Below are 27,487 nucleotides of genomic sequence, written 5' to 3'. Positions count from 1 at the left end.
TCTAGATTAAGGTATGAACGCCCCTAGTTATGTTAGTGTTCGACACCTCCACAAACCTTGTCATGGTTTCAATGTCATCAAATTGAGGCCAGATTATTATTAATTTTTTTTGGTCTAGATTAATTTTTGTTGGGTTTTTGTTTAAACCGACCTCTTGATTTTATTTTCAAATTTGGATATATATATATATGTGTGTGTGTGTGTGTGTAAGTGATAGAGTATAGAGATTTGAATATGAAAATTGAAGTTAGGTTGTGTACCTGTGTTTGATTGCCAAGAAGAAAAGAAACAATGAATTGAGGGATAAATGTGTCCATAAAATATATAATCCGTTAATTCAATTTAGTCCAAATTGAAAGAAATGTAGTAAATAAAGTTTTTTGAATTAAATTATAACAAGACAGGGCCAAAAAAAAAGAGAGAGTTCGCATTGGAAATGAGTCGTGGAAGGAAAGTTTTTTACATTCTTCAGTCATTGAAAGTACGCTCAGGAGGGAAAGAAAGAGAATTTCTCAAACTATGTGAGAGGAAAAAACTCATATACATGATCAGAGGTATAACTATATGAAAAGAGGATACATTGTTGTACTGTACTCAGTGTACTGACAAAAGCAAGAGATACACAGACAAAATGGTTACTTTATCAGAATGAGAATTCCTCAGGTATTTCTTGATATTTGCCAGATAAAAAGCTCTTGTACTTGCCTTGAAGATCTCCACCTGAAAAAGATATTATGAATTAATCCATCAAGTAAGAGTTCCCTTAACAATTTAAAGGGAGGGGAAGAGAAGCAACAAAGAGCTACCTTTCACTTCAAATGGGGGGATGTTATTGGACAGAGTTGATTCCACAAAATTAACAAGATCCTTGCCTGAAAATTTAACAAATGACACCACATTAAAACAAGTACCTATGCTAAATAATCTAACTCAAGTAAAATGGATTACCAGAAAGTTGGTCCAATGGAAAACAAAAGAGAAGAAAAGGTAAGGACTTCAGCCAAGAAGGGTCTATATATTCATTTTGTAGTAACAATATCATAATGTTCTTTATGTATTAAAAGGGTAAGATAATCATGCTATGTTAAAAATAATAAAGATCTCGGGGCAGAAAGCATTAATTGATACAAACCTACAACTATCTAATCCCTTGGGGATGTCTCACCACAACAAGAAAGATGGGAATGTAGACTCTATAATATTTCTGAGGCACTGTACAAAATTACAGTATAACTACATGCCTGTCCTTGTATTCTTCTTTTCCCCCCTTGATAAATAATCTTTCCTTTTTGTTTTGGCATTTATAACTGTAAATGGAATGTATAAAGTAGCATCTCTTATTTATTTCAACAGTTGCAATATCCTTCCCTTCCCACATAAAAGAATCTGTACTTTGCTTAGAAAGGCGGCAGATGAGAAAGACCCAAAAACAAAAAAACCTAAACCACTTAGAACCAGTAATCATATTAGGAGAGGAGAAAAAAAAAGAAAAAAAGAAAAAAAAAAGGGTGTTGTTTACAGAGCTGATCAGACAGTTACTTTCAAAAGGTTGGCTCCTATCAATGAAACAGTTGAACTTATGCCAGTTCTTTACTTACCATTTACACTCTTTTCCCCCTCGTTGACATTAATCAAGAAGGATGAGATTTGGTTCTCTTGCAACTGGAGAAAGATTTTAAAAGATAAATTAGACCAAATAAACATAACCAAATACAATTATATTAATTTAAGTTAATATGCATGCATTAAATGAAAGGGTTCTATATTTGCCTTGGACAAAAGAGCCTTTGAAAGTTCTAATGGGTCACTAGATGAAGGACCATTGCTGTATGCAGGAGTGAACTTCCCGTCTTGATAGCCTGCTAGGAAGTGATAAGCTGCTTGGCCAGGAGAGAGCTTTGATACAGGAGGGATGATTCCGGAACTGCTTCAAAAGAAAGGAGGTATTACACATGGGCCAATGTATGGTAGGAAAGAGGAGTAACATGAAAGAAAATTTGGATGAATTTCCAATAACTTAGTTCTGAATTTGTTGCAAGATATATGCATAAAAGAGTACAAGGCAAAGAAATTTTTTTTCCTAAAGACCGATAAGTTTACCATACAAGAATAACCATCAAAACAACCATAAGCTGCTTCCCAAACTCCTTTCTACCCCACTCCCCAAAACAAAACACACCAAACAAAAGCCTTAAAAAATTTAAATATTCCATTCCAAATGGCCAAAGCTTAAATTTATTAATTCATCCTAGTCCTCAATTCACTCGAACCTTTGACAGACAATCTCCACGCATGCATATTGCATTCTTCTTTCTCCAATCACCCATACTTTTCCTCTTTCCCCTTCTTCAGCATTATCAAATAAGGGTAATTCACCTCTAGGCTGCCCTCTGACCCAACAAAGAATGATTGGCCTTAGGATCAGAGGAGGACCAAGTAACTTCTACGAGTTCCACAATCCTTTATTTGGACTTAACAAACACAAGCTAGGCATTTTAACATCATTTCTTCTGAAGTGACATAGATCAATGATAAAATTTGGCTCTCTCATATACAGAATATCTAGACCTTTAAAAGGTGGGTTTCAATCATAATAGATGTAGGGATTATGGGTTTAGGGTTCTATGATTTGGATTAATGGTAGGGAAGACGGGTTATTTGGCAATATTAATATTGTTCCAGGGAAAGAGGATATTATGAAATAAAATGCTAGTAACCTTTCTAGATGGTTGTTCTAGAGGAAGAGAGGACACAACAATCACAGATATTGATGTTGTTTCACCATAATTATCCAAGTAGTTATTGGGGCCTTCTCAAATTAAGTGATTAGTTTTCAGTGCAAGATCATGCTAGTTTTCAGCTTATATTGATTTCCTTAAAATGTTCCCTGGAAACCAAAATCTAAAGAGTGCATGTTAAAAACAACCATGCCATCCAATCAACAGTACATCTTCAACAAAACAGCAGGAAGAAAATAATTTGAAACACATGCCATGTGTTTCCACATGCCTTTTCCTTAATGGGTAAAAGGTAGTGTTAGTGAATTAGCAGGAAAGCAGATTTTCAACTTAGGCCTCTAGTTCAACACCAATGATGCTTTACCACCTAGCTAGACACCACTGCTCAAGTGCAGCGTGTGTAATACTATCATATTTGCTTTATTTACATAGAAAATGGTCCTTTGCCCTGGCCTGCTCAATTTGACCAACTAGCTTTCAATAGTGCTATCAGTTTTACAAATTTTGATTTTCAGTTGAACACAACCATTATAATGGCTGGTCCAAGCTGACCCACATTCTACATAACTGGTCCACAACTTTTGCATCACAGCTATCGATCATGCACTACCTTGTTACATATGCACTGTGCAAAAATCATTTGGACGGGAGCCATTAAGAATTTCATAGACCTATCCATATCATTTAGTATAGGGACTAAAGAACCTTTACATGGTTTTGTTACCTATCAGAAGATCCAAGGATAACAGCAGCTGGCAGTTTGAATAAATTCAAGCCACTAGATTTTTTATTTTGAAAAAATGGTGCAACACCTTGAGAAGAAAGAATTACACCAGCATCTGCAGACACCAAGGAATCTTTGCACCTCCGAATGGTTTCTTCGGATGCAAACAAAAGAATCACTGAATCACCAGATACTAGAAGCCTGAAATTTGCCAACTGCAGATGTAAATAGGAATGCATAAAACTAGAATTATAATAATGTGTAAAGATTGGAGAACATTGCCTTGCAGATAGAGGAAGGCCTCCCCGTGCAGATATTACTGGTCCAGACAAGGCAGCTAGTGCTTCTTTAATTCCATTTGTATCTGAGAATGCTTTACCACATAAAACAAGTGATGATCGCTCAATATCAGCAGCTATAAATCCCCTAGTTCCTTGAGATCCCAGACCAATAGTGTCCCCCACCCCTGCACTGCATGGTCAAGCGCCAAAATTGGAATAACTAAAGTAGGTAGGTGTTTTTGATAAGTTAACAACAATTATTAGAAGAAAATTACTAATGAAGCTGAACGGTTAAAATCAATATTGGTGAGCTTTGGATTAACACAATTGGGAAGCTATCATATCCCATGTATGTTGGGACCATGAATTTGTCAACAAGAAGAACAGTGGATGAAGCACAATTCTCGTGGCCTCCTACATCGCCAGTAGTGACACATGGAAAATGTTTTTTTTTTTTTTTTTTTGAAATTTTTAAAAAGGACGGTTACTAAAGGTTGAAACAAAGAAGAGTGGTAAGACTTGACAGTCAATAGATACCTGATGTAGTACAAGATATGAGTTTTCATTTTTATTTTAGCTTAATTTTTTAATTTTTATGTAATTTTCTTTATTTTAGGTTTAGGGCTATTACTCTTTGATTTTAGGTGTATTTAATGCTTTCCTAGTCAAATTAGAGTCATATTAAGGTAGCGTATCAATTAGGATCAATTTAGGAGTATTCTTACTTGGAAAATTAGTTTTTGTAGCCTTTAAATAGGCATGCAATATGTTTCTACCTAATTTACCAAACAAATTTTATTTATATAAAAAAAAAATAGGCATGCAATATGTAAAATGAAAATTCAATTTCAGACTTCAGAATATCAATAATATTTTCAATTACTAAGGAAGCAGTTAAAATCAATAAGATTTAGATTCCCATTAACTCTGTTTCAAAAATCAGCCTAGGCATACCCAAGCATTCTCCTAGGCAAGATCATGCATTTTGCATTACAAAGCTTAAAGTATAGGGCTTATACTTCTAGGCATTTGAGACATATTAGAGTTAGATAAAGCATGAATAGAAAGTGGTAGTCAGTACCTTATAGAAGTAGCAACATAAACAGTCAAAGGACAAGAATCATGCGAAACCGCACGTGTTGGAGTCTTCCAAAGAACGTTTGACAGTGATAATACAGCAGCAGGACTATCACTTATTACCCGAACTTTTGCATCACATTTTGGTGATGAACCAATAGCCCCATCATGAACAAAAACATCTGAGATGGATGATATGTGACTTGTAACCTACCAAGTAATATAAGGGAAATCAGATAAATATTGAGCACTATTCTGAGAAGTAGCATGCATGATAAGGAGAATACTCTTTTTCTATATGCTGTCATCCGAGACTAGTGTAAATCAGGAAGGTGCAAATGGTGCTAGACTGATTATATTTAAATAGGCAGTGCTATAAATATCTTTCTTCCATATAGAAGAACAATTCTTACAAAAAACCATGGAGACTTCTATTGCCAAATCACCAGTACATTACAGGATAGAAGAGTACAAAAAAGAAAAATTCTGCAAGGTGATTGCACTTCTTGGTACTTTAGAAATAAAGTGATGATCCATTGATCATAAGTAAACGAACCCAAACTTATTGTTCAAATGAGATGCAATATCTCTGGAATTAGTCAGAAATTATAAATGCAGTTATCACAAATTACCTATAACAAGCTTGGAAAAATCAACTTTGGATACCTTCTTCTCCTCCTCCTCCTCCTCAGAGAGAGAGAGAGAGAGAGAAGCAGTTTTGAGTGGGCATATTCCTTTGTGGATACCACTATAAATATGTAAAGAACTGAAGTTGAAAATTCTCTAAGAATATTATTTTCAAGGTAGCAATTCCTTGCAAATTGAATAATATGCAACAAGAAAAAAATCACATTCTAGAAAACTTACACAACTTGATATTCTTCAAAATTATGTCCATGTCATATAAATGGAAGTATAAACAACATAAACTTAATGATAGAGAGTGACACGAAAGAAAAGAGGATATCAATGTCAAAAGCTAAAACATGCCTGTTTCAAAAGTTTGCTAAATTCTGCCTTGGAAATTTCTGAAGATCCTCCAACAAAACTTCCTCTAACATAAACAGGAAGTCCTGACAAGGACTCTAACAAGAAAAATGGGGAATATCATAGCAGTCAATATAATGGAATGAAATAAACAGTTTTAGAAATTAATATGTGAAAATATAACCTGCAATGGTTGCACCCCTTTTTTGTAGTTCGGAATAGTTCAAATTTTGAAAAGCTTTGTCCTTCACAATTATGCCTTTTCTAGCCAAAGCCCACTTAAGACCATAAGAAAATCCAGGGCCCACCCTGCATATAAGAACGCTTGAGGAACATATACAAAGATTGCAAATCCCATAACCTACACAGTGTTTCTGACAGTGTTTACACACCATAGAGTTTTTTACCTAACAATTTAAGTTAACTACACAAGTGAAATCGCATAGCTAAAAGTCAACACATCCATTAACCAAAAAGCCTATGACACTCCATGCCAACAAAGAAAGAGGAAACATAGTGAGAATGTTCTATTAAAAGTTAAAACCTCCTCAAGGTATTTCACTAATTCCATCCCAATGCAAATATCAATGTCACCCTAATCTGGTTGATATATGTTCACACACCTTCACTTTCCTCCAAGTCACTACAGAGAGGAGTTCTACAGCATTTCTGATTATTAATCATAATAAAATTATTGTCAATGAGATCTAGTTCAAATGACGCCTCCTCCCCTTGTAAAATGCAAGATGGAGGGAAAGGTGGTGGGATCAAAACTCATTGGGTGCATGTGTAATTAACAATAAAAAATCTTAATGAACTTTTTTTCCATACATGTTAATCTCAATTTATGTTTGTGCTTTCAAATTTTTGTGCATCTTTTACTGATATGGTAACCAATTTTCTCAGAGGTACTTTTAAAGACCAAAATTAGTAATTGCAAATTCCCTTATACACCCAAGAAGGGGATTTTGCTGCCAAACCTTACAAGTTACAATACCAACAGAACCATTTTTTTTTGTATGTGTGTGTGTGTGTGGAGAATCCAACCAAACCAATCTAAATTCTAATGCTATCAAGAAAGATGGGATCCATGACATTAACAACAGATTAGAAATTGTGTCAAGCCTCAAAATATTCAACAATATTAGAAAAAATTGATCTTATATGGTAAAATGCTATCTTATTCAGGTTGATGCTTGCAGAGCTCATCATAATGGATAAGATGAGGATTCAATGACTATTATAAAAGCAATTACATTAGACTAGGTTTGTCTATCAATCAGGAGTTCCAGACAGACGATAGTCATAGATGGTCTATCAGCCAAATGAATGATGCAGTAAAGGAGCAATCATATTAGGTAGGATTCACTGACAGTTATAAAATAAATTATATCAGGTAAGCTCTCTCTGTCAAGCAGGAATTTCAGGCAAATGTTACAAGACATTGATGGTCTATCAGCTAAACCCTCTCCACACTTCACCCTCTAAGTTATCATGTGTCACAGCTAATGATCCCAACACAAAGTATTATATAAGTACACTAACAATGGTTTACAGACAAAGGTGCACACACAAGGTAGCACAAACACACATGGCATACCACATGGGCACTTGTCTTTTGTGAAAAATACAAACTCAAGGCTAATTTCAGCAGAGTATCGATTATAATCTTAAGGTCATCAGGCTAAGGATCACCTTGGAAACACAACTGTTTCAGCTTTCTCCTCAGCAAGTGGGGCAGAAACTGCATTCTGCAAAACCCCAATAGTAAAGAGATTGTCAGATGATGTCTAGTACTAGTTCTATTTATGTTTGGTTGACAAAAAATAAAAGAAAAGCAGGATAAAATATCAAGAACATCAGTCAAACATGTGCGATGCAACATTTAAGTGCCTCTCAGTATTGCCATTTTATTACATCTAATCTTCAAGACATCATATCAAACATTTTTCTGAAACCTTAACTGTCTCCAATCCCACAGCATATATAACCTTATCCACTTTCAAAAAACTCTTCTAAAACATTCATAATCTTTTTTTTTTTTTTTTCCAAAAATCCACTGCACGAGACTCTTTAGTCTCCTTATGGGGTCTTATGTCCATTACTGATCATATTGTATTGTAAATAACTGTAGCTTCACAGTTTCCTTCTCTATGTTAATATTTTCATAAAGAAACCATTTTTATTTCACTCAATTGCAAACCCATTCACATTAGTCTAACTAAACAACACAAGACCCTAAACTTACATTTCCAAAATCTCACTCACTCACATCAATCCAACCAAACAGATACGTATTTATGCAGCTCAGTCCAGCAGACCCATAACCCAAAAACCAGAAAAGAAAAAAAAAAAAAAAATCAACAGAATCAATAAAAGAATCATCTAACATGTACAAATTTCAGCTTCCAACATGAAATCTTGCACTAATATCGAAACAAAAAAAACCAACATTTATCAAAAAAAAAAAAAAAAAAAACGACATTTCCAGAGTCAAATGAAATGGAACAAAATTCATATAACACACAGGGTGTACATATATATATATATATATATATATATAAGGCTAAAAGAGAGACAGAGGGAGAGAGAGAAAGAGGGGCTGACGCATCGGGAGGAGGGCAAGAAAGTGTTGGATGTTGAGGAGGAGGAGGAGCGAGCGAGTGAGGTTGAGCTATGGAGGAATCGTTTAAGAACTAGATTCCTCATCCACTGCATGAACCAAAGAAATATGACACAAAAGGAGAATGCTTACAAACTTTTTTACAAACTTGCTAGGAACACGTGAAGTTGTACAACTTTTGCGACAAAAATTATGCAATTTTATGTTATCTTTACATTTATTTATTTTAATTTTTTTTTTTTTGGTGGTAAAAGAGGAATATATTACTAGAACTAAATAGCTAGAATAATCTCAGTACAAAGTCTATTTAAGTACAAGCTATCAGAATCAGCTTTCAGCAGCTCAACAATGTCCACAGGCGAACTACTAAAAACACAAAAAATCCTCTATTTGGTTGGAACCCAGTCTTGCTAAGGCATCAGCACATCTATTCGCTTCACGTAAGTAGTGTTTAATTCGGCTTTGAGGGAGCTGAGTTATGAGGTACCTGTAGTCATCCACCAAAGCTGAAGTGACATTGTTAGCATTCTTGGAGTTATTCAGCAAGTCAACTATAGATTTGGCGTTGATCTCGATCTCAACAGTAGGTAAATGAAGATTAAGGGTCTGTTTGGTATTCTATCTCAAACTCATATTTTCACATTTTAAACAATATTACACACATTTTTACATATTTTTTCACCCACACGTATTTCAAAAAACTACAAACAACATTACTCAAACTACTCTACTAAATACCCCCTAAAACATTGCAATAATCCGTCTCTAAGACCCCAAAGTTATGCTGCAAAACTCATTGTGACTCCAATCTTCCTAGCATACCCACAGACCCAATCTCCTTCTCCATTTCTGATAAGGCCATCACTACCAGCTGGGCCTAGGTTACCCGTTGAGGAACCATCCGAATTAAGTCTAAACCACCCTGCCTCTGGTATTTCCCATCTGATTCTCTTCACCACTTGGTTAGTAATTGCTTTAGGAACCTTTACACAGTGTTCGTACTCCATGACTTCTCTAAAAATTTCATGACCCAAATTATGTTGTATGGGCTTGTTGTGAAATACAACTTGGTTCCTATGCTTCCATATGCACCAAATTGCAAAAAGGAATGAAGTTCTCCATGGGGGGTGGTCTTTATGCTTCTTCCGTTCAGCCCCTCCATTAGTAGTGACTCGCTGTTGCAGATTCCCACTGAAAAATGATGTGTTGACCTCCTCTGCTTCTAGTTGAGCCTAGAAATTTTTAACTATTCTACAATCCCTTAGCGCATGGATTATGGACTCGGATTGAGAGAGACATAAAGGGCATGTTGGATCCACTTGAACCCCCCTCTTTGTAAGGCACTCCTTTATGCCAATACTATTATGCAAGCACATCCACACAAAAGTTTGATACGGGGGAGTATGTTGGTTTTCCAAACCCATTGGCTAGCAAATGGAGAATCCCCTTCCTCCCCTCCAATGGCAAGTTTATAGGCACTTTTAAGCTTAAAACCTCCATGAGAGGACATTCCCCATGCAAATTTGTCTTGACCTCGGGTTGCAAGGGAAACCGGGGTGGCTTTTAGCTTAGTGCTAACATTATCTAGCATAGAAATGGAGATTTTAGACCAATCCCAACCATTTACAGTAACCACCTCCTTGACCTTAAGCTTCTCCTCTTCTAAAGACAAAGGTCCTTGTACCGAACTTCTAAGAGGCCCATCCCTACACCAATTGTCAAACCAGAAGCTCAACTCACTATTCCTGCCCATAATCCATCTTGTCCCTTTTCGAAAGATATCTTCATCTTTTTTCATTGCTGACCATACTCTAGAACAAGGCAGCGTTGCAGGATTATTGGCATTCAGTCTTTGCCTATTACAATATTTGCTTCTTAAGACCTTAGTCCATAGTGAATCCTTCTCAGAATGAAATCACCAATTAAGCTTAGCAAGGAGAGAAAGGTTTCTGCCCTTTGTAATGTGTAGGCCAAGCCCACCTTCACTGTTAGGCCGTGTGACCTTCTGCCAACCCACCCAATGCATCTTCTTTACCGACTCAGAGGAACCCCACAAAAAATTCCTATTCACTCTATCAATATTATCAAGGAGCTTACTCGGGAGAGCAATGCATTGCATAATATACGCTGGTATGGTAGAAGAAGATGCCTGGGCAAGAATTGTTCTACCAGCAAAGGATAATAGATTAGTCTTCCAACCTACTAGTTTTTGCTTGACTCTTTCAAGGACAAAGTTGAAGTCTTGGTTGCTAGATCCTCGATGCCTAATAGGAAAACCGAGATATTTGCCAAGGTTAGGAGTTGAAGAAAACTCCAAAATGTCACAAAGAGCCTCCCTAGTGTCTCTGTCCACATTAGGAGAGAAAAATACTCTAGATTTGGCTTTGCTAACTGATTGGCCTGACTTGATATAGAACTCATCCAAAGCCTCCCTAATAGCTAAACAGTTGCTGCCATTCGCCCTTGCGAAGAGTACAAGGTCATTTGCAAGAATAGGTGGGAGGTGGCAAAGTCATTCCGCTTCTAGAAGCTTTGACAGGAATCCATACCTTATCTCTACACTTCTCTTCAATTAAATGGCCCAAAACTTCCATGCACAGAATAAAGAGATAGGGAGACAATGGGTCCCCTTGCTGAATTCCTTGAGATGGCCAGAACGGATCAAGATTGCCCCCATTGAATAACACAGAAGTGGTGGTGGAAGACACATAATTCATAATGAGATCAATCAAGTCCCTATGGAGATTTGCTTTCAATAGAGTTTCTCGGATAAAGCTCCATTCAAGCTTATCGTAGGCCTTTTCGAGATCAACTTTAATTGCCATGTAGCCCACTCTTCCTTTCTTTTTACTAATAGTGTGGATGATCTCTTGCACTATGATTGCATTGTTGATCCCTTTTTTTCCTAGCATAAAAGCTGACTGAACAGGAGAAACAAGCTTGTTTAGCATTGGTCTAAGTCTGGTAAGGGTCATCAAATAGCCCATGGCCCACAGCTCGACCTAGAAACCCAGCAGCCCATCGGGCTAATGGGCGGCCTGGCCCGTTGTTATTGAGACCCATGGGTAGCCCACTAGCCCAGTGGATTAGGCCGTGGGCTAGTTTTTATGCCTATGAGCACCCGGTGGGCTAGCCCAGTAACCTACCCGTTGGCCCAACGCGTTACCCAGTCCAATAACTTAGAATTTGTAACAAAAATATATAGGAGGTGTATGAAGGATTGATCTTGAGATATTGTAGAAGAATTTTTTAAGAGAACTCTCCCAACCACTAAGATACTTAAAGTAATTGTGCTAAATTTAGTTTATTAAATACATATTTTTCTAGTAGTCTAGCAAATTTGAATTAACCATTTTATATTTTTTTTTATTAAAGATAAAAATAAAAAACTATTCGAAGCCTTAATAAAAATAAATAAATAAGTTTCCATCAACAAAACAAAAAATTAAATTGATTTGACTGTAAAAAAAAAAAAAATTGTAATTAAGTATTAAATTCTTTGATTCTTTCCTTTAAAAAAAAATAGATTGATTATTCTCTTATAAAAAATGATTCTTTCTTTATAAACATAATAAAATAATATGCTAATACAATCTCATTGGTAGTCCATTAGACCCAACCTAGTAGCCTAGCCCGTTTTAAACAAAATGGACATTGCCCATGGGCAGGGTCGTGGGCCGGGGTTTTCTCTTTTGGCCTAGTTTGACCCGACCAGTTAACTAGTTAATAGCCCATTATGCCCAGTCCATTGTGCCCCTGGGCCAAGTAAAAATGGGTCGGGCCAACCCGACTCGGCCCATTAACAACCCTTAAAGCTTGGCCACTATAATTTTTGTGATTATTTTATACATTGTGTTACAGAGACTGATAGGGCGATAATTCCCAATGGTTTTAGGGCCATGAATTTTTGGGATAAGTGCCACATTAGTTTTGTTGAGGAATTCAGGAATTTTTTTCATCTCAAAGAATTTCTTTATCTCCTCCACAACTGAGCCTCCAATTATCATCCAGAAACGTTGAAAAAACTCAGTGTGGAGGTCGTCCGACCCCGGGGCCTTAAAAGCCTTAATAGACTAGAGCGTCGATTTGATTTCTTCCACAGATACATGATCATACAAACTGTCTCTCTCCATATCAGAAAGGGCCACTTGCCAGGGGGAGATGGGACCCGGTTGAAGTTTTACTTCAAGGTGGCTTATGGTGTACAACTTGGCAAACCCCTCTTGAATGAATCTCATGATCTGAGCCTCCTCATGAATCCATTCACCAACATTATTCTTCAAACAAGAGATCCAATTCCTCCTTCTTTTGACAATGGTGGACACATGAAAGAAAGACGTATTTCTATCACCATGTATCATCCAATTCACTCTAGATTTCAGGGCCCATAGTTCCTACTCTTGATTCAGAACCTCATTTAACTCTCTTTGGAGAACTTTTTCTAATTCCACCAGTGAGTCTGAAGGCCTTTCAGCTAAAGCTTTTTGGACACCATCTAGTCTAGCCAAAACACGTATCTTCTTCGCAAAAATATTGCCAAAATGATTTCGGTTCCAAGCAGTAGCATTTGGTAAATTTATCCACTGCTTCATCAAGTCGGTTTGACTAACCCCAAGCATCCCTTACTATGTTAGGAAAGGACAAGTCATTGAGCTAGAAGCTTTGGAATTTAAAAGACCTATTCAGCCTGATGCTAGCCCTTGGCTCAAAATCCAGCAAAATTGGGCAGTGATCTGAATGAACGCGTGTAAGATGAGACACCCTTGCATTAGGATACAGGGTGCACCACCCAGGGTTCACAAAAAATTTGTCCAGTCTTTCTTGTATAAGGTTCCGAAAGCCCTGACGATTAGACCAGGTGAATCTTGGTCCTAAGAAACCCAACTCCACCATATTACACACATCCAGGCAATCCTTAAAAAGAAGGGACCAATTAGCATTCACTACCCTGCCCCCATATTTCTTATCATCTGCCAAGACTTCGTTAAAATCCCTTGCAATAATCCATGGACTACTATGCAAACTAGCCACATTAATAAGGTTATTCCACAACACACAACGTTCATTGAATCTAGGACTAGCATAGACAACAGAAAGAATACATTCAAAGTCAAAGGGTCTCACCTTGACCGAGACATGAATTTCTTGCTCAGTGGTGGCAAGCAGTCCCATTATGACCCCATCTGAGTTCCACAGCAGCCACAGCCCGCCTGCATACCCTGTGGCTTTTGTGTGGATAGCCACGTCGAAAGGAAGCCTGTCTGTTATCTCCTTAGCTCTGCTCCTACCAACACGAGTTTCCATTACAATAAGCATAGCTAGGTTATGGTTTTGAACCAACTCCCTGACATGGTTCCGAAATTCGGGTTTCAAAGCACCTCCACAGTTCCATGCAATGATATTTATGACTAACTGATGACTAGGTGTGGAGCATTCATTGAAGGGAGGTAGAAGCCTCACCTCTTCCATCAAAATCCATCATATCTTCCTCACAAGTTCCATTGTGCTGCCCAAGGGACTGGTTGCAATTGGTTATTTGACCATAATTTTCCTTGCCAAGAGAGGCATCTCTGGATCGATTACACACAGCATCGAAGTTGGCAAAGTCTGAAGATTGTTCTCCAAAATTAGCTTCCTCTCCTCTTCTGTCTTTGGATCGTTGGACAGATGAGACCACCCTGGGTTTGTTAACGCTCCCCATGTTGGGTCCGAGAGAGGAAGGTTGCCCATCCTTGCATTCAGAGGTGTTAGTAGGAAAAACCATCTCCATGCTTCCATTAGCTCGTGATTGATCACCACAATTGGGATTTTCACAATCTTTCCCTTCAAGCGTATTACCCACTTCATTTCTTGACTTGCTGAGGAAACAAAATTCTCCATTATTGATTGGTGGTAAATGTTCATTTGTGGGAGTCCAAATAGTCTTGGGAATCTTCCTGGCTTTGTTTCCTTCTTTAGAATCAGCGCTTCTAGAGTTTGCTGGGGCTGCCTTAAGTCTTGCTAAGACTTTTTTACCCTTGATGGATAATGGGCCTTCATAACCTTTAGTAGTTCCTTCTTTAAATAGACCTAAATCGTTTGGGCTTTCAACACTCACCCCTTTTCCTTTAAAACTCGAGAACTCTCTGGATGATTCGCCAACATTCACCAGCTCACCATTCACTTTCCTTTTCCCCTCAGTAATTTTTAAACTACCCGAGCCAGGTGTCATCTTGTCCGCTCCAGTATGCTCATCATGGCCTTCATGCCTTAGAGCATGCATGGGGTTAGTGGGTATAGGACTGTACCGTTTGTCCTTTCTGTTACTAGCCTTTTTGCGGCTCACCACCATCCAAGGACCTTACGTGTTGTCCTTTGGGTCCACATCATGCATAACGCATGGCCTGGGTTCCTCGGCATGGCTATCCTCCTTGGTTGGACTATCTCGGCCTTTCGGCGTGGATGGCTTTTCCGGCACTGGCTTCTTAATAGTATAGAAACACTCCTCTCTGCGATGCCCAATGCGTCCACAAGAGAAGAAAACCCTGTTAAGACCTTCATATGTTACCAGGGGTGGCTTAATATATTTGGGGCTTAAGGCGAAAATTTATTATCTTGTTTTATATGCAAAATTACTACTAATTAATAAAAACTACATAGAAATTTTTCTTTTTTTAGAAATTTTATAAACAGAAAAAAATTTGACAAAATTTTTCATACTTGTTGATATGGTAGATTGATAATAGTAAGTAAAAAAATTGTGTTAGTGATGGACTTAGATGAGAACTAGTAAAAATTTGCTAATTAAACTATTATTATTATTCTTAATTTTTTTAGAAGTACAACATTCACAATATTTTTTTACAATAAATCCTAGATTTTAAGGTTTTTTTTTTTTTTTTTTTTTTCTCTCTCTTTGAAAATATCACTATAATTATTTTTTTGCCATCAATTACAGGTTGTAACAACCTACTACTTAGCATAATTGTAAAAGTGTTGTAAAAAATATTGTAGACATTGCATTTTTCTCTATTTTTTATTTGCTTTTCATCTGATAAAAAAATATTATATTATTTATTGATTATAAATAATCTTATTGGTTAAAATTTGGGGGTCTTTTTTTTCCTTGGGGCCTTAGGTGACTACATTTCTTGCTCCACTGTTGAGCCGACACTATATGTTGCTAGTTGTTCAAAATTATCAACCAACACCGCATTCGCAAGTGGTTTCTCGATGTCCATGCCTGAATGCATAATCTGGTGTAGGGACGGACCCACGTTGAGCCCAAAGGGCCTGGGCCCAAAAAAAAAAATTTTTTGAGCAGGTAAAATTTTCACAAAACAAAAAAAAAGGGCTTGGGCCCCCCTTAGTTTTTTAGTTCGGCCCCCCTCCCAAAAATCATGAACCCCCCCAGCCCATCAACCGGCCAGTCCAGATGCCCATGACCCAGGTAAATCTATTAAAAAAAAAAAAACAAAAACAAAATTCAGCTCTAAAAAAAGAGGGCTTGGCCCCCTCTCCCAAAAATCATGAACCACCCAGCCCATCATCCGGCCAGTCCAGTAGCCCATGACCCAGGTAAATCTATTAAAAAAAAAAAAAATTCAGCTCTCACTAGTTAGTAGTTCAACACCGAACGGAGAAAGCAAAAGAGAGGCGAGACAGAGAGTGAGAGAGACCCACTCACCCACGCCGACGACGCCGCCGCCCACGCCCACGCCCACGCCGTGTCGCCGTGAGTCCGTGACGCCGTGACGCTTGCGAGCCCATCTTGATCTTGCTAGTTGCTACCTAGTACCCACACCAGCGAGAGTGCGAGACCCACTGGCCGCCGCCCACGCGAGACCCACTTGCCGCCGTCGCCGCTGGTTGCTCGATTTGCCCAGCCCAGCTTCGTTGCTCTAGCCTTCACAGTTCACAGGTATTTACAGTTTACTCTTATCTTTTCCTTCAAAACCTAATAAAATGTTTGTGACTTTGTGATCTGAGAATCTGAGATTCATAGAAAGTAGAAACTGTGCTTGTGTTGTGCCTTGTGGTCCGTTGTGGACTTGTGTTGTGCCTTGTGAATTGACTGAGAATTTGAACTGCTGCCTATGGTGTTTTTTTTTTTTTTTTTTTTTTTTTGGCTTTTTGGCTTTGTGACTCTGTCACTCTGTGTTTGTGACTCTTTCTCTTGTTTATATGGGTAAGAGAGATAGAGAGAGAGAGAGACAGAGAGTAGAGTTTGTAAATATTAGTTTTTTCTTGGTTGACTGGTAGTTGGGCATAATAGGGACAGGTGGAGTTGGGCAACGGGCAAGTGACAGAAAAAACAAAGGGTAAAGTTAAGAAAAGTTGTTGTTAGTAGTGCAGGGAATAAATTTATAGTCTCGGTAGTGGGATTCATTAGGTTAGTGGGTCAATGTCAAAAAGATGAGACAATCCAAAGACATAAAAAAAGCAAACCAAACACAAAGACATAAATAAAAGACATAAATAAAGGCAGACCAAACACAAAAAAAAAACAAATCATATATTATAGAAAATTGTCATACAAATTTAAGAAAATAACGGTGATTCTTATTTTATTTGTAGATCATAAAAAATCAACTATAATGCTTGATTTTTTCAAAAGAAAATGTTCAAATTCTTCCGAAGTCAACGTGGGATTGTCAACAACTAATGTTGCTATTCCAATTCCAAAAAAATGTGGATGCTCCAATTTTAGAAAAGTGGATGCTCCAATTCTAGAAAATGTGCATTTCCCAATTCCGGAAAATGTTGATGTTTCAATTTCTCAAACACAATTTCAAAGAGTCGATCTTGATTCTTTGGATTATGATCTCGGAACACGCAACCAAATATGGGAATATCATGTTAATCAACGTGATTTTTGGGTATTTGTCTTGGTTGATAGTTTATTAATACTATATAGATGCGTATTTGAAAATTTTTTTTTGCTTATCTCTGGCCCCCCCCGGCTTAAAATCCTGCGTTCGTCCCTGATCTGGTGTATCTACCCCTCGCCTTAGTTGTTGTATGTGTGTCTATTCTAAAAACATTCCCAATGGCTTGATCGATGATGAGAAGAGCTTCAGTGTCGTAATATGCAATTGGAAGTTCATTGAGTTGGACCCATACGACTATTAAAGACACCACCGCCGTAGTTGGTTTAAAATTTGGCACCTAAGGTCTTATGGACAGGAAGTTATCTCCTATGAACCACGGCCTATTCCACAGCACAATGTCATGGTCCTTCTTAACTAGGAAACAGATGAGAAAAAAGTCCTTTCCAAGATCAATGTAGTCTATTCTTCCTACCAGCTTCTATAAAGTAAGGATTTTTGCATGGAGAAATTTGTAGCCCACTGTTCTCCCATACACCTTAACAATTAAAGCCTTGGACCATGGTGCATGGATGCGTTGTTTTAAGCCTTGGGAAATCTTTGCTGCAACAAGTCCTTCCCTCAGTTCCCTTATCTCGTCACTTTCCATGTCTGTTTCACTGAAACTTGGTGTCATTTCGGTTTCCTCTTTATCCCTCAGATCAAAAGCTTGTGCAAAAGCTCCTAGTATCTCACCTATAAGTTTGGCTTTAAAGGACAACTGTGGGTGAATAGAATCAGTAACAACCAGGGGCTCAATGACGGCCCGCCCAGTAGTATTGTAGTGATTATCTTTAACATTCTTGTTGCTGCGGATGAGCTCATTTTTTTCCTCACTAGAGAGAGCGAGAGAGTTTTCTCTCTCCATTTGTTCAAGATCCTCTTTATGTGACAATGTTGTCCTAACATTACTTGGGTGGTGAGTGGTCAATGCTAAGTAAAAAATGTTGCCCTTCAACAATGGTTGACACAAATATATAGTGTTTTTTATATGGTAATAATTAGATATTTTTCGAGTATGGTGACATGATATTTATTTTTCTTGTGAAGTTGTAATTTTTAATTAGTATTTGTTAGCTTTAATTCCGTGTTAAATTTAATTGTAATTTCTTCAATCATTTCCTTGTATTTATGTGGGTTTATTTGTAAGGGATGAGTGTGAGAGATTGGTGAAGAATCAAGTGTTAAAAGATGAATCAGTGTAGTTCACGACTAGCTCGTGAGAAAGTAACCCGCAAAAAAGCCATGTGTGAAGCACATGACTAGAAGTTGAAAAGTCATGCTAACTTGTCGTTTTGTGAGTACTTCGTGAGAAAGGTCATCTTGCAAGGTACCTACGAAACATTTTGTTCGGCAAAAAGTTAAGTTGTTTTACCAAATTCTTTACCCACACTATATATACCCTCATTACCCACGAATTGTAAGGAGTGTTTTTCAGAGAAAAAACCCTAGCAAATACACTTGAGAGTTAGAGATTGTTATACCCACAATCATCTACACATTTCCTCTTGGTTTTCCTTTACTCCTACCTCTCCATCTCTACATCCTTGAGAGGTTCTTAACCCAAACACTTACCACACTCAATCTAAGTGTTGAGTGCAATTTTGGTACTATTGGAAAGCATTCGAAGGAGCCATTTAGTGGCGGATACAATCGGGCTGAATTGCGGGATTTGGAAAGTTAGAGAAGACAAGACTTCAAGAAATTTGTTGGTAGCAGGAGCTTGGAGGGCTCAAGTACATGGGGTAGACTAGGCTTGGAGGGTCTTTTGTTATTCGTGTACTCCAACTTTATTTTCTAGTGGATCGATTTCGACTTGGAGGGTTGCAGAGAGGTTGTTTGCCGAGTTTTTTGATTTCCTCTTCGATAACACGTCTTGATGTTATCTTGTGTTTGCATCTCTCTTCCCTACTCTTTAAGGTTTCATTTTATTGTTCATTATGGTTGGATATGACTTAGAGTAGTGTTATTGGCATATTGCGCATATTTACTCTTATTCTGCACTTTGATAAGTTAGGGTAAAATCAATCTAGCCGTAATTTGTAATTTGAGGTCTAAATAGGCTCTAGTGTTTCATACTAATTTGAGCTTTCATTTTTCACAATTATAATGAATCTTACTAATTAAATTCATAATGAATCTCACTAATTAAATTCATAATAAGATTGATCATAAATATGAGAGAAATGAGCATTATCGAAATTACCTTATAATTTTTCTAGTTTTTACTTTACTAGGTTTTATGTTAAATGTGTGAAAATTACCTAAAAGCTAGTAATTTACTTTTAAAAAAAAACTAGTTCTATTCAAAATTTTCTTTAAAAAAACAAAAAAAAGGTTTGAGAAATAAAGCAAAGGACAAGACAAGAAGCCTGATACCAAGGGACACGTAGGGAGAGTGAGCAACAGAATTGGGTTGAAGTTGACAAAATGGACGGTGCAAATGGGCCTGGTCATTCATCAATGTTGAGGGTATCATTGCATATGGGCTAGGTCTTGGATTTTATTTTGCTTCGATTCAATACACGTTTTGAAATAAGTACATTATATATATAGGGTTCGTTTGGATTGAATTTATTGTTGCTGAAACTGAAAACTGAAAACTGAAAATACTGTAACAAAATAATTTTTAAATGTGTGAATAGTACTGTGAGACCTATTTTTAATATTTTTTAGTGTGTGAACAGTGATAAACAGTGCATAAACAGTGATTTTTGTCTTCTGCACAGTGAATCCATGTGATGTTACTGTTTACATGCAGGGAAAAAAAATAATCTAAAAACGCAGAATCTGAAAATGCAAACGCCCACTCCAAACGGCATCTATATATTGTACTCCAATAGATGCAATAGGAATCATGGGCCTCTCGTCCCATCCTCTCTTTACACAGGTAGTAGTGTAGTGTGTAGATTTTTTTTTTGGTAAACGTGTAGTGTGTAGATTGAGGTGAACGTACCTAGTCATTCCTAATGGGGTGGTTCTAATACTTACGTAATTGATCAAAAAGTTTTCTAAAAAATGGGTCATTGAAAAAAAAAAGTTTTGAGAATTTATCTCATTTTTGTGTGTTTAATAACAAATAGGAAAACATTTGTCGGTATTTGGTACACTCAAAGAAGTAGTATCAAAGTTCTAAAAAAAAAAAAAGGAAAAGAAAAGTAGTATCATTTTTTTTTTTGTGCAATTCAAAATCATGTATATTATTTCTGTAATAATACTCAAAATGGTTATGAGTGTTTTAATTCCCAAATCTGCAACAAGTACAGATAATTCCCAACCAGCCACTTCGCAGCTTCTAACTCATTCAAATATAGATAAAGAACCCAAATATCCAACACACGTAATAAAGAACCCAAACCCCACTAATTCAATGACGTCCTTACTTTTCAATCAAAGAAAATGAAATTTTTTTTTTTTTTTTTTTTAAATCACACATAATTCCAAACCTTAGATTCACTAATTTTGTAGAAAAATGATAGCAAATTTGCAAAAGAAATCAAAATAATTGCAAGTAAACTTATTGTGATTTTTGAGTAACCAGATTCCTATAATTGTCAAAGAGGATTTAGGGCTTTAAGAGAGTGAAAGTGGGAGGGGGCGAGAGGCTTATGAAGGGAAGAGAGATAGAGATGGAAGGGAGAGAGAGAAAGAGAGAGAGGGGGGGGGGGTGCTTACTAGTGAAGCCCAACATGAGAATGAGGTTGTTTTCTATTGACCAATTTTTAGTTTTCCTTTGACCCACATTTTTTAATGCTACCAAATATTGAAAAACTCGGAAAACAATCTTTAAAGAACGTTTTCCACTGACAAATAAAGCAGCATAACATAGAAATGAGATGAGAGAGAAATTGGAGACATGGCAATAAAAGAGAGATGAGTGTTTTGAGGGGTGATAATATAATAAGGGTAAAAAAAGAACATATCTAATAAATTAGAGATGGCTACAATTTTAACAATGACGATGACGCTTCTTAAACTCTAATTATTTTTCTGGCCTTAGTTTCACTTCCAATGACTCCTTGTCATATGTCGCTGGTGGTGGTGGTGTATGATATGGGTTGGTGGGTTTGTAAGAGATTACAAAAGGTCGTGGGTAAAGGGAAATAAATTATTTTGTGATGTGGCATGATTCTTATTGTTAGATTCTTTATATGCCACATGTCTTCTATCTAACTAAAAATGAGAGGTAATGAGAGGATTTTTAATGCGTGGGGAGCCAAACCTATTGAAAAAAAAATGTTTTTTTTTTTTACTTTATTTTTATATAATAAAAAAAACCCACTTTTGGCTTCTTTATTTTTTTAAAGAAGATTTTGGCTTCCTTATGTGAGTTTGTGATACATTTAATATCAATAATATTTTATTTTGTGTCATAGCGGGTGATGGGAAATCCTAAAAGGCATCCACCCTTAATTTTTTGAGTGAAAAATACAATTAATATCGATAGTATTAAATTTTGTGTCATGTTTATCCAAAAATTTGGTAATATCTAGATGTTATGATAATGCAATATTGATACATTAAATTTTTTTTTAAAATATATATACAATTTCAAAACCTTGTAATGAAAAAGCTATATATTTTAAAATTGACTTTTGGGATTCTTTCTTTATTGTAATACCGTTAAATTTAAACATGTTTTTATCATATATAACATTTAGTAATGCAATATATATTTTTTTACATGTTTATAGGGAGAAACATAATTTTTACTTCTTTTGGTTAAAGAGGAAAAATAAAAAATAAAACTTAACATATATAGTGTCATTTTTTATTAAGAAAGATTAGATAATTGGATTAATTTAATAAAACCCATTTACACTTTAATAAAAAACAAATATTAAGAAATAAACTGTATAAATGTCAAGTATGTATAAATGTAGTTTAATTAAGAGTATATTTAAGGAGACTCATTATGACATGTCAATTATTTATGATGTCTACAAATTGATATTTTCCATTTACATCACTCTAAAATATGACATATATTGTTATAGGCTTTTACTTCATTAGTATAGCTAGCATATTCCTCATCCACTCATTTGTGATTTGTCAATGCACGGCATTTTATCATTAAAAATGCAAATTTTATCCAAAATGCTGCTTACACAAAAAATAATTAAATAAAAAAAAATCCATAATCAATATTGTACTTATTGCTATCTAAAAAGCCTTTTTTAATAATAATAATAATAATAATAATAATAAATACTCCTGAAGGATTATGTCCCTTACTCGGCAAGTCCCAAATATTGATGTGTATATATATATGTGTGTGTGTGTGGGGGTGGGCAAAAAGCGAAAAAAAAAACTTTATGTCTTAAATGATGATTCTTGCTATTTACTATCATAATTAATTTCTTTGGAGATGGGAAGTCAAGTCTATTTTATAATACCCAATGCAAAGATTAGGAAGGCTTATGTCATTGAATTAAGAGAGAGATGGTATTTATTTCATTGATGTTCAGTTTGTAAGCTGTTTAAAGAAAAACACAAGTGTTGATCCTTGGGTCTAATCCAAGGAGAATATTTCAAGAATGGATGAACTCCCTTTTTTTTTTTTTTTTGCACTCTTTCTTTGTCTCCCCCACTCCAGATCTTTTTCTTGCTTTATATATCCAGCTTTAATGTATCTGGATTTTACACTTGGAGGGTTGGGATCACATTCCTAGAATTCTTGTATGATTTGGAACATATTAGCAAGCTCTACACTGAAATCTTAGCTATGCCACCACTGTTCATAGTCACTTCCTTATTAATGTGGCCATAGAAGTAGTTGTCTTGTATTTAATTTGGAGGGGATGACTTCTATATCCTTCTTTCTTCATCTTTTTCGTATTCTGTGCCAAGTCGGTTTTCTTTCCTTTATGGTGGTTTAGCTATGTGTCCTTTATATAACTAGTGGTCGTCCCTCCAAGGTTCGAAGTATGTCCTCGGAATCCTCATCATGTAAGTTACCCCAATCTCCCTTCAAATCGTGAGATCACCTCCCTAGATCATTTTTTCGGATTTTAGCTCCTCTAAAATAACTTTGACTACCTGTTTACCTGTTTTGGATCCTCGTCCCCTAACAATAGCCCCCAGAACCTCATTTTTCATCCTTGACTTAGAAAAGTGAGGTTTTGGTTAATAAAGGTTTTCTGTTGTAACACGCTTGCAAGAGATTCCCACATGAGTGCATCCTTTCAATTGACTATAACACGCTACTGACGCTTTGGAATCTGCAACTCCGTAATAAATGTAATAGGTGGCTCCCTGTCCCCCACATTCCACGGTGAGATCGCAATTGAATGGCTCTCAATTCCCCACTAAAGAGGCAGGAGAGTTACCGCTCCTTTTTTATGTCCTATATATAGGGAAATGAGGGATTCTTATCTCCATTTCATTTCCCTAGAAGCAAAAAAGAATATGAATATGCTCCTTACTCCTGGTAACTTTGCCTAAGAAGCCCTTCTTCCCCAAATTCGTAAGTGTGCATTTTTATTAAAAGGATTCTTCCCTTATTCTTTCATACTAGTATATTTTTCTTTTTTCCTAAATTGGCAAATTTTTTAGTTTGGTTGATACTCCCGAACATCGAGAAGAGTTTAAGAGATACCATAGGATTCCTAGCAATGTGTCAATACAACATTGTAATTTAGGTGAATGGCATGAAAAAAGATCTACCGAAGCTGTTGTAATTCCCATGATAGCCTTCATTGAAAGGGGCATGAGGATTCCTATGAGTAGAGTCACTAGGGATTTTTTAAATCTTTTTAGACTTTGCCCTACCCAATGCGCCCCAAACATATTTAGGATATTAGGTAATGTAGATGCAATGAATGAAAGGTTTAGGTAAATACCTCACCCATCATGGCGTAAACTGGGTGTATATTTGTCAAATGAGTAGTGACGCAGGTACTACGTAAAAGCTAGGATTCCTATTGTTAGGTTAATTTCTTACCTCCTCAAGATGAACAAGGGTATGGACAAGGACTTTCTCATCGTTTCAGGGGAATGGCATGACGGACTCCATTGGCCTACCATGGATGGAACTCCAGGTGGGATGGCTTAGGGATACTCAAAAGACTTTGTGATAACTTAGGAAATACCACAAACAGTTTACTTACATGCAAGCCATTTTTAAAAAAAAAAATATTAAAACTTGATTTTATTTGGCCTAAAGACTAACATGAATTCTAAATTTATATTCTTCAGAGAAAAAAGCCATTGCCAAGAGACGAAGTTTGGTGAACTTTGACTTACTGAATCGAGATTTGAGGTTCGAGATCTTCTTACACTAGGACGGTTAACTTCATGCGGCTCACATTATTTTGGGCTTCAAACCTATCTCCAACCACTTCCAAGTGTCCAAGCACGTGATCAAGGCCCGATATTCTCATCTTGCTTGAGTTGATGTGGTGGTTGAGGGATTCATTAATAAACCTCCTCTAACAGGAATGCAATTAGTTGAGCTTCCTACATTCAAGGACCCTCAACCAATTGTTGAAGAAATTACATCTTCAGACCAAGAAGCTGAGACAGAATTTGAGGATAATACTTTAGAAGAAAGTACTGAAAGCCTCGTTCGAGATGAAGATTTAAAGGTTTTCTACCGTACAGACAAGACTAAGGAGGAAGCATCCTGCTCGCGTCTAGTTGCAGCCCTCATTAGTGACAACCAAGAGGCAACCAAAAGTACTTGAAGCAATGGAGATAAAAAAGAGGTTGCCAGATTTACTTTTTTGTTAGAGTCCTATGCTGGGACTACTACCTTTGAAATTCCAGTGGTTCCTAAACCCCCCACGCCAATTCCTCCTCTTCCACAAACTGAACCAGTTGAGAAAAAATGGAAAAGGGACAAAAAAGGAGGGAAAGGATCTATTGAGGAGGTCGAAGTCCAGGAGGATACTCCTCTTGAGCCAACCAAGGTGGTTGAGTCGACTTAAGCCCAACAAAGGAGGGGAGGAGAGAGTTCGGAAGCGGTTTCCAAGCACCGATCTTGGATTCCAAGCTGGAACCCCTCTTTTGTGTTGGACGACTCGCCCCTCCCTAAGGATTCTTCAATCTGTAACTTTGACAATGGGGGAGCGAGCTATGTGGCTGATTCAATAGAGCAAGAGCTTCTTCTTCCTAGAGACATGGATGAACTTTGTAACTTGAAGAATCACGAACTGTTCCTATCCATAAAGAGGGACATAGCTCTAGTAAGACCTTATTCTACTTGTTCTTGTCAGTTTTTCATATGCTTACTTATCAATTCCTATCCTAATTATATGTGCACTGGCCATCCAAGCAGCGCATGTAGCAAAGGAATGGGTTAACCAAGCCCTTCGTGAGTAGAAGGAAGAAGAATCCAAACATTATGTCATGCAGAAATCTCTCACCTAAATTGGAAAGAAGTTAAAGGAGACCCTCCTTAAACTGTTAGAATGTGGCAAGGCTAGGAAGAGCATTGAGGCCTCAATGGAGAGTACAAAGAGGCAGGCCCAAGAGCAACTCCAACATCTAAGGGAGGTAGAGAGCCAGCTTGCGATTGCTCGGACGACCATTTCCGAGCTGAAGAAAGAACTAAGTCAGAAGAACGAGGAAGTGAGTAAGGTCGAGCAAGCTGCTTATGAGTAAGGGCAAAAGGAGACTGAGTCCTATCTTAAGTCTCAAATCCCAGTGGCATGTCGTAGTTTTTGCCTTCGGACCTGGGTTGAGGCCCTTAATGCTACAAAAATAGACCCTTCTTCTGAGCTAAGGAATCTGGAAAAGGTGTTCTATCCCTTAGCAATTAAGGCACACCCAGCCACTTAGCCCCCACCAACACTATTGCTCCAATACAGACTAGCTCTACTTAGAACCCTCTACCTAAGTCCAGCACCACTGCCTCAAAGTCCAGTGCAATTTCTCCCCAAAGCTTTGAGGTGGTGACCAAGACATCCCAGTGGAAGAAAGTTCCTTTGCAACTAAAGTGGTTCCTCCTGCTCTGACTCCAACTAACGAGACACAACCCTCCAAGGAAGCAAGGAAGCAGAAGACTCCCGATGCTTCGGGAGAGTAATAGCTAGTTTGCCTTGTTACATTTTTTTTTTTTTTTTTTATGTACTCATCTGAACTTTATTTAATGAAGAACTTTTGCTAGGACTTCGCTTTATTCAAATATACTCATATTTTACGATTTCCCACTCGTTTACCATACCCATATACAGATAACGAACTTGGTACTAATTCATATATAGTTAAATGTTCAGGTAATGCATAAGTGCTAATTTACCCAAGGTAGATGATATGAGAAACTGAACCTAACCATGGTTATGTTGAACATTAAACATAGTCTAAGTGTTAATTTACCCTAGGCAAGCGATCCGAGAAGCCGAACCTGGTTGAGGTTTTGTTTAGCATAAATTATAATTTAAGTGTTAATTTACCCAATGTAGGTTATCCGAGGAATCGAACCTGGTCAAGGTTCTGTTTAGCATAAAAAATAATCTAAGTGTTAATTTACCCAAGGTAGGTGATTTGAGGAATCAAACCTGACTGAGATTCTGTTTGACATAAAATATAATCTAAGTGTTAATTTACCCAAGACAGGTGATCCGAGGAATCAAACCTAGCCGAGGTTCTGTTTAACATAAAAAATAATCTACGTGTTAATTTACCTAAGGCAGGTGATTCGAGGAATCGAACTTGGCTGAGGTTCTATTTAACATAAAATATAATCTAAGTGTTAATTTACCTAAGTTAGGTGATTTGAGGAATCGAACCTAGCCAATGTTCTATTTAACATAAAAAATAATCTAAGTATTAATTTACCTAAGGTAGGTGATCTGAGGAATTGAATTGGCCGAGGTTTTGTTTAACATAAAAAAATAATCTAAGGAATACAACCAAAGTCATAAAAATACAACTAACTGCATATAGTATATGATTCCTTAGAATACCGTAGAACTAGAAATAATACTTTCGTAAATTGTTCACATTCCATGGGCGAGGTACAACAAATCCATCCAGATCTTGTAGTCAACAAGCCCCCACTCCTGCTACTGAAGTTACTTGATAAAGCCCTTCCTAATTAGGGCCCAATTTTCCCTAAGAGGGATTCCTTGCACTTCCAATGACCTTTCGCAAGACCAGATCTCCTCGAATGAAAGTCCTAAATTTTACCATTTTTTCAAACCCCTGCCTAAGCTTTTGTTGGTATTGCACCAATCTAACTACAGTAACTTCCCTTAGTTCCTCAGTCA

The 27,487-nt window shown here is 36.9% G+C and overlaps 1 protein-coding gene across 2 annotated transcripts; it reads right to left on the bottom strand.

Moving 5' to 3' along the window:
• Nucleotides 1–536: 536 nt before the first annotated feature.
• LOC115960526 lies at nt 537–8,616 on the bottom strand. Of its 2 annotated transcripts, XM_031079464.1 has the most exons (11): nt 8,415–8,614; nt 7,503–7,558; nt 5,992–6,116; nt 5,811–5,905; nt 4,825–5,030; nt 3,745–3,933; nt 3,463–3,663; nt 1,771–1,924; nt 1,599–1,662; nt 807–872; nt 537–720 (listed from the first exon to the last, which is right to left on the bottom strand). In XM_031079464.1, exons 1-11 carry the CDS (start codon nt 8,523–8,525, stop codon nt 644–646), a joined length of 1,344 nt encoding a protein of 447 aa, XP_030935324.1. In that variant the 5' UTR covers nt 8,526–8,614; the 3' UTR covers nt 537–643. The 2 variants fall into 2 exon arrangements, with proteins under 2 accessions (XP_030935324.1, XP_030935323.1); XM_031079463.1 differs by having other exon boundaries at nt 3,463–3,933; nt 8,415–8,616.
• Between the last annotated feature and the right edge of the window lie 18,871 nt (nt 8,617–27,487).

This window comes from Quercus lobata, chromosome 9 (genome assembly GCF_001633185.2).
Source record: "Quercus lobata isolate SW786 chromosome 9, ValleyOak3.0 Primary Assembly, whole genome shotgun sequence".
Classification (NCBI taxonomy): Eukaryota; Viridiplantae; Streptophyta; class Magnoliopsida; order Fagales; family Fagaceae; genus Quercus; species Quercus lobata.
Note: the sequence above shows the minus strand (reverse complement) of the source record. Positions and strands in the feature narration are given on the sequence as shown.

Excerpts from the sequence above, each read along its gene's own strand:
- LOC115960526 (XM_031079463.1), bottom strand. The coding sequence starts at position 8,525 with ATGCAGTGGATGAGGAATCTAGTTCTTAAACGATTCCTCCATAGCTCA. Across the intron at positions 7,559-8,414 it reads TCTTGCCCTCCTCCCGATGC|AATGCAGTTTCTGCCCCACT; the intron begins GTCAGCCCCTCT and ends GGGGTTTTGCAG. Across the intron at positions 873-1,598 it reads GGGGGAAAAGAGTGTAAATG|GCAAGGATCTTGTTAATTTT; the intron begins GTAAGTAAAGAA and ends TTAAATTTTCAG.